Here is an 11,660-nt window from a genome sequence, read left to right on the forward strand (position 1 = left end):
TCCTCCCCCAAATCTAGTGAGGGTCGGCGACCCTCATCGGATATGGGGGAGGTGGCAACCTCGGCCGACTATTTCCCCACCATCGTTGGCCCTTCTTGGCAATGGTGGGGAGGTGCCCTTGCCGCCTTCAATCTCCATCTTTTTTTTTTTTTTTTTAATCTCTTTCTTTCATTCTTTATAAATACAGTTTTGAATTGAATTGAATTTATATTAATTATCTAGTCACATCAACGTGCAAAATGATGTTGTTTTGACTTACCTCGTTGTAAAACTGCCACGTCAGCATTTTAGTCGATTGTTAGCAATTAATTAATCAATTTTGCTCTGATTTTGATACTTAAGTGTTATTTTCATAATTTTTAGTATTTAAGTGTTTTCTTATATCAAATTTTGGTACTCCAGATGTTCGAAACTCCTTAGCATACATTATTCGAAATAATTTGATTTTCAAGATGGCGATTGTGCTTGCCACGGGAGCAGTAATTTACAAAGCTATTCAATGAACTAGTGTTTTAAATTAATCTTAGTTCAGCTTAGGCTCGGTTGCCTAATCCTTTCTGTGTTAAATTTTGTCCTATTTCGTTACGACGGCAACAGCAACCTGGAGCAAGTAAGTTTTTTTGTCCAATTATTATAAATCTCTCTCTCTCCCCTTTAAATCTCGTGAGTCCGCCACAAACAGATTTTCCATGGCGGCAAAGGGAGCTTGTCTCTTCCCGCCCGTCTTCTCTCTGGCTCGCCATCGCCGGACCGAAGCTTCAGACACCGCGGGCTCCAATCACAAATCGAGGCTCAGCTCATTGTCCACTCGCAGATTCGCGCAACTGTCCTCTGCAGCAGAGACCGCGACTACTTTTCCTTCGTCTAGGCCGGTCAGTTTCGGTGAGAACAGGAGGAGCCCCGAGAAACATGGAGAAAAGGCGAGCGACCAGGGCTTGTCGTCGCCGTTCATGGAGGACGTGGAGCTGGAGAGCGGACGCCAAAGGCTGAGGAGGTTCTTTGACGAGGCGAAGGATCTGACCAGAGCAGACGGGGGACCGCCTCGCTGGTTCTCTCCTCTGGATTGTGGCTTTCGCCTGGAGAAGTCGCCCCTACTTCTCTATTTGCCTGGTGAGCTCCCTCGAGGCCGGCGTCGTAACTAACTTAACGTTCTTGTCCGCGGTTGTGAGATTTGTTAACGTTCGATTTTGTTGCCTTCATCGTTGAAGTCGTCCGACAGGAATTTGAGAATTGGACAGGACTTGCACAACGGCACTCTTGTGATGTCGGGGCGGTGCCTTTTCAATTAATGATTGCTCTCTTTATCGTGACCAAGGGCTTGTTTGTTTTCACTTTCGAAAATAATTAATTCTATTTTTTCCTTCTCGAGAGCCAAAAAAATGGTAAATTTTTTTGTTCCTAAAACAAAAAATAAATTATTTTGTTCACGAGAATAGATTTGAAATAAAATCAAAAAGTAGGAAAAAGTAATTCATTGTTTCCAAAAACAAAGGCTAAAATCTAATTTTTTTCTTCTCCTCCTTTTCTCTTTCATTTTTTTTTTCTTCTTCCTTTTGGCCGATTGTTGGCCTTGATTATGGCCGTTGACCTCACCGAAGCATTGCCAACCCTAGTGATGCCGAGGCTGGGTGAGGCTCGTCGGCCCAAGTCTCACCGGGGGTTAGGTGAGCTCGGCCTTGCCAATCTCGGCGAGGTTGACCTTGCCCTACCAAGGTGAGGCCGAGCCTCTCGTAGCCATCAGTTAGGCTCGGCCTCCCCATCCAGCATGAGGTTGGGTCTCGCCAAGCTAGGGCGAGGCCGACCTTGCGCCCCGTGTGAGGTCAATGCTCAAGCTTGCTCGGATCCGCGAGGCCAAGACTCGCCGTGGCTAGGCGAGTCCCCGATGAGCTCATCGGACATTGCCTTGGCCTGGCGAGGCTCTGGCAAGCTCGTTGGACCTCGTTCAGCTAGTCATCGGCCACTGTGGCTTGCGACTAGTCACAAAGGAGGAAGTAGAAGAGAAAAAGAAAAAAAGAAAAAAGAAAAAATATAATAAAAGTATTAAAAAAATTAAAAGAAAAAAAAATCCTACCAAACATATTTCTATTTTGGGAATATAAATTTTGTGAGTTATCAAATGCATTTTTTTGCTTAGAAATTATTCCGAGAATAAAATCAGAAAAAATCATTTTTGTTAAAAAATTGTTCACTTAGTAACATAATGGTTATCAAGCACACCTTGACATGCCAAATGATATCTGAATCTTTTTTTTTTTTTTTTTTGCTCCAAAATAAAAGAATGATAAAAATTCATTTGGTAACATTTTTTTTTTTTAGATTTTAAACAAAATCAAGAAGTGTAAAAAAAAAGTTACTAATATGTTCTTGAGAACAACTTCAAAATTAAACCATTTTTTTTTCTCTCTTTTCTTTTATTCTTCATCTTCTTCTTCCTCTTGCCAATAGCAAACCTTCACCAAGGCTAAGTCTCATCGACCCGAGAGGAATCTCATCGACCCCCAGTGAGGTCGAGCCTTGTCGACTCAAGTCTCGTTGGTGGCTAGCCAAGGCTCGACCTCACCTAGCCACCGTGAGGTTGGCCTCGCTGGTGGTTGGATGAGCTTGGCCTCATAGTGGTTGGGCAAGGTTGAGCTTTGCTGATGGTTGGGTGAGCTCGACCTCGCCTTAGCTAGGTGAGGCTTGACTTGGCAAGGCCGAGTTTGATTACGCGTAGCCATCACAAGGCTAGCGTCGCCCAACCATGGCAAACCCGATCTTGCAGTGTCGCCCAACCACCGGCGAGGCTTGGGTCAATGAGCTTGGTCTTGCTAGAGGCCGGGCTCCCTCGAGGCCAGCAACCGCCAAAAGGAAGAAGAAGAGGAAAAGGAAAAATAGAAAAAAAGAAAAAAAATGTAATAAAATTGTTAAAAAATTAAAAGAAATTTTAAGTTAAAAAAATAAAAAGTCCGGTCAAAACGCTAAAACGTATTTCGATTTAGAAAATAGAAATTTTGTATAGTTACCAAATGTCTTCAAATGCTTGAAAATTCATCTAGCAAACATAATGGAAATAGAATGGTTGAAGGATCTAATAATGTCCGTTTCTTCTGTTATGGAGTTGTTGATGTGCAGCTTGATGTTGGAGCCTTTTCCGCTTTTGCGTACAGACGTCACTTTTGTCTAATCATGAGCTGTTTGGTTTTCTTCTGAATTCGTTATGTTTCTGTGAAATTTTTCCGATCGTGATGGGAGCTTCAATGATTTCTGTTTCCTGATATGTTGTTTCTCAGGAATCGACGGCAGTGGAGCTGGGCTTACTTCACAGTACAAAAAGCTCGGCGAGTGAGCACGCTCACTCTTCCTTGATTATTCGATCTTCCGGTTTAGCACTGAAATTTCAGCATCTAATTCCGCTTATTGCCGGAATGCATCAATCATCTCTTGACTATACTTTCGAGCACTCTGGTTTTGAGCGCCCACCTGAACTTTATAAGGAAACCAAAGAGGGGGTAAGTGTCTGGCAACATAGGCACCTTGTTTATGAACAAACGACCTCAGTCCCCTACCAGCCAGATCAATTATAGGGTCGCACAGTTTGAAATCTTAGAAAATAATTCCGTCAAATCGAAGCACAGTGGCTTCCGTTAAGATGGATTTGACTGGTGCGTTTTAGAGATGTAACAAATCAGTTTTTATTTTCTTATTCGGAACAAATCTGTTCATTCCCTGTTCACTGTAGAAGATGCGGTGATTGCCGCACTTTACGTAAGGTTAAAAGCTCTTTCATCTCTCTACTGAAATTGGCTTGAGATGAGTCACAGCGCCTATGTTACTCTACCATCCTTTGAGGACTACTCTGGCTTTTAATAACTATACAATCTGTTTAGTAAAATATAAAGTGGACAAGATAATTGGGAAATTTTCTGTATAATTCGAAATATTCTAATAAAGAATATACCGGTCTATTATAGGTTTAATGATAGGTTATCAAAAGGAATATATATCAATCAATATATGGACAAGCAAAAGATATATCACATAATCTTGAGAGATATTCAAAATAAAGTAGATTTCCCAAATATCTCTAACATGTTTCATGCAATAGATGATGCACTTCACTATTTAATGCTGTAAATGGCTAACTAGACGAATGTTTTCATATGTATGAAGGATCTTCGACATTTGGTGCTTGCACATCCCAGTCATGGATAGAACGTCATTTCTAGGTCCACCTCTTCTTACTCTCTCCAACTGCTTTGCCAATTCTAAATATACGGTAACAATCTGAAGACCATGTCATTCGTAATCAACAATTCAACTGCCATTCTTTTTAGCTCCATTGCGTAGCAAGATCATATAGTGTTATTTTGGAGTTGTAATACAACAAATCCAGGTTTCTACAGATGCTTGAATTATCTATCTCAATACCATATGTGTTGATAACTTCTAATCAATTTACATGGCTCAGACCTGGTGAAAATGTTTGAGAGAATGATAAAAGCAGAGACCTACCGCTCCCCAAATAGACCTATATATCTTGTTGGAGAATCATTGGGAGGATGCCTTGCGTTAGCTGTCGCAGCACGCAACCCTAACATTGATCTTCTATTGATCTTGGCCAACCCAGGTGAGAAACAATTTCTAGTGAAGTTAAGATACAACACGATGAGGAAATCAAGTTATTATATTAACTCAATGATTGGTTTTCTAACTCAATCTCTGGAAAACAAAGGAGACAAGAGGCTTATGCATATGCAGCCTTTTCTTGGGGTAAATGAAATGCTATATGAGTTATGCAGTGTCCACGTTGAATTATGTAGTAGTTAGGGTTATCTTCATTTAGAACCTCTGTCAGTTGTGGCAGCCTTGCTAATTAAGTGAAATACACCACACGTATTTTTTTGCAGCCACATCTTTTGACAAGTCTCAAATACAACTGCTATTACCTTTGCTGGAGTTAATGCCGGAACAATTGCAGCTAAACTATCCTTTCATCCTGAGTTTGATGGCAGGTTTGCAATGCTCCTTTTTATTTGTAATTTGCTACAATTTTCCATGTAACGCAGGAAATGTTTCAGGCATATTATTTTCACTTCTCTATAGTATACGTCGCTACTGACGCTGATAATATAGAAATCTACAGTTGAGTCTAGCAAATGTTAGTAGAGAGAAAAATCTCACTGACGAAACTTTCCAGCCTTGCCGCCACTTGAGACAAGAAGCACGGGGCCAAAGTTTGATGTCTGGCTGCAGTTACAACTTACATCATCGTGTTTGACATAGTGACTGCTTACTAATTTTAGATGAGTACTGTATCAATTGTTTATTGAAAACCTGTGGGAATGTTTGCATTCTGACTAATTGAAAGTAAGTGTCATTGGAGAGTTCGACTTCAAAAACTACTGAATTACTGAGGATAGCCTTGGCATAGTTGCCTGTTATTGTCACCGGTACCACGTTTGTGTATTTAGCGAACCTTTCTATTCAGCTTCTCTCTCTCCTGGCTGTTTCTCTTTTAGAAAGTTCTTTGTGGGGATACAATTACACAACCTTTGTTTCATAGTTTAGATGATGTTGCCCATTTTTAGGAATACCTTATTGCTTGCTGATGGTGAAAAGGGGGTGCCGTCTGCTGTGTAAATGTGTTGGGGCTGGGCTAGTAATGAAGTGCTTCTGAAGCGAAAATATAGTTTGGGCACACTTAGTACCATAATAATCTGGCTGCAGCCATGCTGCAATTTCTCCTCTTATTCCAATTCATTTCTGACAAATATAAGGTGATCCTTCGAGGATGTTCAAGGCTAGCACAGAAAAAGGGCTTCCTCCCCAGCAAACAGTTGGAGAGTTATCAATGGACTTATTGATCATGCCATCTTACATATCAGTAAGCTAAACCGTGGCCATCATCTTTGTGAGAGCAGCGTGCTTTTTTGTGATATATTTTCTAGAATTCAAGTAATGAGCAGAACTCTTCCCAATTACATTTTCTTCAGATGTGAACAACGGGCTAGACTTGCGCTATGTATATCCACTGTAATTTTTTGCTTGGAAAAAGATTCATGGAAAAATTTGCAGGTTCTTGCTGGTATTCTCCCAAAAGAAACACTACTGTGGAAGCTTCAGATGCTTGAATCGGCTTCAGCATATGCAAATTCACGCATTCATGCTGTCAAGGCAGAGACTCTACTTCTGACTAGGTCCTTCTTTTATCCATTTCTGTCAGATCTCATGCAATTAGATACTCAGAGATTGGAGTTTGCAATGGTTATGAAGATCTTGGCAGGGCTGATATTGCGGGCCAGACTTATTTCTATCTCACACATCTCCTAAATAGCGAGGAGGAAACATGATACTGGCTCATTGATATATCATTGCAAAGGCAAATGAGGATCAACTAGTTATACTTTTATTTATTATCATTGGATTTCTTTTTATCCCTTAAGCTACTAATATGTTGAGTTTCATAAGTCCTTTGGTAAAGCAAACTAAATGGATTCTCTCACATGTTTGTGAGATTAATATGGAAAATTTCTAGCATGTATGTATAATCAAGTAAGATCTGCATCTTCCAATCAGCAACTTAAACATATCTGCATTGAAGAATGATTTCCTTGGGCCGGAGATGCCTAAGAAAAGATAATTAGAGTGTTTAAGGCATATGGATGAGCCCATCCACATGTCAAAGAGATAAATCATTATCTTGAGTGCAGATATTAGATAGTAAAAACAGGCTATGCAGTGCAACTACTAGCGCAGTGGATATTGTCTCAATATTTTGGCAGAGTCGCAGGCTACAGCCTCATCTGGAAGAACTTCGATGAGTTTTCCTTCAACTAGAATTTAAATTATCGTCTTTATTCAACTACATAGAGTCATTTAGTAAAATCTATATAATACTGGCTTGTGAGATTAATATGAAAAATTTCTAGCATGTATGTGTAATCAAGTAAGATCTGCATCTTCCAATCAGCAACTTAAACATATCTGCATTGAAGAATGATTTCCTTGGGCCGGAGATGCCTAAGAAAAGAGGGTAATTAGAGTGTTTAAGGCATATGGATGAGCCCATCCACATGTCAAAGAGATAAATCATTATCTTGAGTGCAGATATTAGATAGTAAAAACAGGCTATGCAGTGCAACTACTAGCGCAGTGGATATTGTCTCAATATTTTTGGCAGAGTCGCAGACTACAGCCTCATCTGGAAGAACTTCGATGAGTTTTCCTTCAACTAGAATTTAAATTATCGTCTTTATTCAACTACATAGAGTCATTTAGTAAAATCTATATAATACTGGCTTGTGGAAATGGCCATCACCGCCGAAAATTGTCCACTATTCAGAGGAAAGTTCATTGTAATCCTTCTTCTCTTTGCCTGAACCAACTTGATTTCGTGAGCAGCATGATGGTCACATCTCCTTTTTTTTTTCATTGTTATTAGCTTATGAGGTGCTTGGTCTCTGTTAAACTTCTTCACCCTTCCCTTTTGTCCCCTTTCATCAAACTTTATTTCTGAAGATACACAAACTTATCATTTAAAGTCGTGATCGTCATGTATTTCTGTGAGGCAAATGTGGACTAAATTTAATTGGAATTTGTAATTCTAGTGGGAAGGATCAGCTATTGCCAAGTCTAGCAGAAGGTGGTAGACTAGACGATGCACTGCAGAGAAGTGATCTCCGTAAATTTGATGACTGTGGTCATTTCCTTTTCTTGGTAGGTCTCTCTTTCCAGAAGCTAGAATGATGCATGAACTGATCTCATATGTGCCTTGCAATTTCAATAGAATGGAGAAGGAAAAGTGCCTTGGAAAGAACCGAACAAGTTTTTGTGTCACCACAACCCTTTCTAGCTTGGTTTGCCATATCAAGTGAAAAATTTCACGAATAAGAACAACATAGAAACTTGCTGCCAGTCTCAAGTGCTCTTCTTCCTGGATGACTACTCGACTTCAGAACTTCCACTATCTCCAATCTGAGTATTTGTGTTCTCCCTTGGTGAAATTTTGCAGAGCCATTAATATTAAAATTTACTCCTTTGATTGATATTTCGGATAGGTATTCTGCAGTACGTCATGAGATAATCATCAGAGTCTATTCTGCTGATAAATCTGTTAATGCTAGCTTTACTATGCTCTTCGATGATCATCCTTTATCTATATTTGGAGATATTGTTTCTTGCTGATCACTAAACTCTAGGTCAAAAAATATCGGTACTTTCTGGCTATCAACTCTATTACATGAGTATATGATCCAGCACAGCTGCATTATACTTTAGTTGTAATTGATTTTTCTCTCCTGGATGAATGATGTCACTGCAGAATCATACTAGTGAGGTCATATGCCCTACTAACCTCTGCACATCAGAAATATGATGCAGTTTAGCTTCATTGAAGCATTCTCTTCACTGTCACGGAATTGCATTCTTCTTTTTGCAGCTGATATGGGTTTAGCTTTATCTAATAAGGGGTAGTGTTGTTCTTCTATTTGTTCTTTGCATGCAGGAAGAAGGTTTTGATTTGGTTACCATAATTAAGGGTGCTCGTTTCTACCGTCATGGAAAAAGTCTTGACTATGTTTTAGACTACCTGCCGCCAACCCCTGCTGAATATAAGAAACAATTTGAATCAAACAGGTAAAATTTTTTTGTCTTGAGAGTTTAAGACACCACGGAATTTGAACGTATTGTCTAAAGAAGATGGGTGTTGTAAGCAAAATAGTTACAGTTGACTAGTTTGTTTCTATAGCAAGATAGTCCTGTCCTCTTTAAAGGAGTTCCAACTTTGGATTTTTTTTCAACCTTTAGACTATTCTTACCTGAAACTTGCATTATCTTAGATGGTTTAATGAGATAACTGGACCAGTGATGCTGTCAACCTTAGAGGATGGGAGGATTGTTAGAGGTCTGGACGGTATTCCATCAGAGGGGCCAGTTCTATATGTTGGCTATCACATGTTATGGGGACTTGAACTAGCACCTTTGGTAACTGGATTCATGAACCAGAGGAACATACTCTTACGAGGGATAGCACATCCTATCATACTTGAGAAATACAAAAAAGGACAACTGCTTGATTCGGCATCTTATGACACTCATCGGTTGATGGGTGCAGCACCTGTTTCGGGGACCAATTTGTTCAAGCTTCTTTCGTCAAAGTCCCATGTCTTACTCTATCCAGGAGGCATGCGTGAAGCGCTTCATCGTAAGGTACTAGTGCTGGAACCTTAATGTACTGCAAATGTCAGAAATTGCTGATAGCTTTTCTTCAGCTGTCGCTCCAACTATACCCCAGGTGTTATCTGTAGTTACATTACCATATCGCACCATCTAAAGTGTGCATGTTTGTGGCACATGCACAAGGGACATACTCAATTTTCATGTTTGCTTGCTGTAACAAATATAAACATCTGTACCTACATCGGAACTTGAAGTGATGTCATATGTAATTGCCAGGGTGAAGAATACAAGTTATTTTGGCCGGAGGAACCTGAATTTGTCAGGATGGCAGCTAGATTTGGAGCCAAAATAGTGCCTTTTGGTACCGTTGGAGAAGATGACTTTGGTGAAGTAAGTCCTCCGTGAGTTACTGTGGAGCTTTGTGCTCCCGTCATACTGTTTTATTTTTTGTTTTTTTTTAATTAATGCTTATGTGTTCTGCTAATCGAGTACGTCTTTTGACTTGAAAATTAAGCAGACAGGACATTTAGAGTTGGATGCTCTTATTTTTCTCGAAAGCAATGATTTTTGCTGTCAGCTGGCGCAATTACATCCGAAAGTCTTCGACTATATTGATGGAGATGTTAGAACTTTTTGCAGAGCTTTTAACAGGATAGCATCAACTGGACATCTTCGAATGCTTTCGTATTATCCTCAAGCGTAGACGCATTTATTTTCCTAGAAGTAAAAGTTAGATCCTGACCCGTTAGTTGCATGAAGGTAGAAGGAGAACTTTTTTAGTCCACGGAACAGCAATAGTTACACATAAATCCAACTCCGTTGACTCATGTGGTGTAACATCCCGCAGATGTTCTTGAGTCAATGTCCACGTTGTTGTTTAATCTAAATTTTGCACGCAGGTCTTTTTCGATTATAATGACCAAATGAAGATCCCATATTTCAGGGACCAGATTCGACAAAGGACGGAAGATTTAGCAAAAGTGAGGTATGAAAGCCCAGCAGACTCCAATTCATTTTTCCTGTGAACACTACCTTTTGCATGACTTTGACAGGGCTAACGCAACTGGACAGGTAGCCAATCAAGATTTGCACACTCCTTGGATTCGGCCAAAAATTCCTGGGCGGTTTTATTATCGCTTCGGAAAACCAATAGAAACAGCAGGTATGTCTATTGCTGCAACATACTATCTGATTCTTAGAATTAGCTTCTCACATCAAGCTGCCATCTGTAACGAATTTGCGTGCGTGGATGGAAATGAAGCTGTCCTTAATTACATCCATGCACTCATCACCGCTTCAATTTCCATTGCATAACTTGTGTTCTTATGCTCGATTACTGGTGCTCTTTTTCTTTTTTCTATCATTTTTATGCTAAAAAAGTCTCATACTTTGGCCAATAGCGTTGATGTTGATCATGAAGCTGCACTCTTCACTTCCAATCCTAGAGCGCGCACCTTTGTCTGTTAATGATTTTCCATTACATTACATGTTTACGTGCTTGTACACTCCTGAAGGGAGGAAGCAGGAACTGAGTGACCGGGAAATGTCCCATGAATTGTATCTGCAAGTCAAGTCAGAGGTAGAGGGATGCTTGGCGTTTCTGAGAGAGAAACGAGAGAGCGATCCTTATAGAAGCATCTTCTCCCGATTGATGTACCGAGCCACACATGGTTCCACATCTGAAGTTCCAACATTTGAACCGTGATCGGAAGGAGAACTTTGACGTTCTTTGGAGAAAACACCGCTGAGGAAAGATAAAAGATTTTACAAGTACGTCTTTGACAAGTGTTACAGGGGACATGTCAGTATCATTCGACCAGAACGCAGGTTTTTGAGATCTCCGATCTGTGACATCCACGACTGCTGTATTCGATGTCGCTCAGGAGCCTCACAGTCTGAAGAACAATCGTGGATGGGCTTCTCTTCTTTGCCTTTTGCCACTCTTTACTGAAGCGTGTCCTTAACGTTCATCTTGTAATTTTAGAAGGAAAAGAGCAGCCTTTTGCCTTCAGAACTAGTGAATGTAAATTATAGATGCGCTTCTCCATCATTCTCACCCCGTCCATTTGATTTGAAGTTATTCCTGCTTTATTCTGGCGTTTCTTCCTCTCTTCATGCCATTGTCAAGTTCTGAAACCTTCGGGACCATCCACTTCACACCAAGACGACCATCGAAACACAAAATATAGTCATTACTTGGTCAAGGTACCTATCACTTGCATCAGCGTGATATATTTACGATACTGTAATTATATACTAAGTGGTCGTATTTTCATAGTTTCTACTCAGCGACCGATTGCTAGTTATTGATGCTTGTCACTTCATTATGCTTTCCTATTGAATTTCTATTATCGACATAGTTCTTTTTTTTTTTTAACAAATTCACAGTTGCGTAATTGATGTGTTGACACAAAATTATCTCCAAGTACGCATGTGGGGTTGTTTTACAAGACCGACCGTCTGACGTCGGGCATCAATTTTGACTTTGTATCAGGTGGACATTC

The 11,660-nt window shown here is 40.1% G+C and overlaps 1 protein-coding gene across 1 annotated transcript; it reads left to right on the top strand.

Annotated features, from left to right (window-relative positions):
- The first annotated feature begins 689 nt into the window (after positions 1-689).
- LOC104420608 (acyltransferase-like protein At3g26840, chloroplastic) lies at positions 690-11,245 on the top strand. Its single transcript, XM_039302509.1, has 14 exons — positions 690-1,110; positions 3,270-3,321; positions 4,150-4,205; positions 4,448-4,606; positions 4,887-4,991; positions 5,757-5,863; positions 6,055-6,176; positions 7,587-7,695; positions 8,483-8,613; positions 8,817-9,186; positions 9,433-9,546; positions 10,056-10,141; positions 10,209-10,318; positions 10,671-11,245. Exons 1-14 carry the CDS (start codon positions 690-692, stop codon positions 10,859-10,861), a joined length of 2,133 nt encoding a protein of 710 aa, XP_039158443.1. The 3' UTR covers positions 10,862-11,245.
- Positions 11,246-11,660: the final 415 nt, after the last annotated feature.

The sequence above is a fragment of the Eucalyptus grandis genome, chromosome 9, assembly GCF_016545825.1.
Source record: "Eucalyptus grandis isolate ANBG69807.140 chromosome 9, ASM1654582v1, whole genome shotgun sequence".
NCBI classification, from domain to species: domain Eukaryota; kingdom Viridiplantae; phylum Streptophyta; class Magnoliopsida; order Myrtales; family Myrtaceae; genus Eucalyptus; species Eucalyptus grandis.

Excerpts from the sequence above, each read along its gene's own strand:
- LOC104420608 (XM_039302509.1), top strand. The coding sequence starts at position 690 with ATGGCGGCAAAGGGAGCTTGTCTCTTCCCGCCCGTCTTCTCTCTGGCT. Across the intron at positions 5,864-6,054 it reads TCATGCCATCTTACATATCA|GTTCTTGCTGGTATTCTCCC; the intron begins GTAAGCTAAACC and ends AAAAATTTGCAG. Across the intron at positions 9,547-10,055 it reads GAGAAGATGACTTTGGTGAA|GTCTTTTTCGATTATAATGA; the intron begins GTAAGTCCTCCG and ends TTTTGCACGCAG.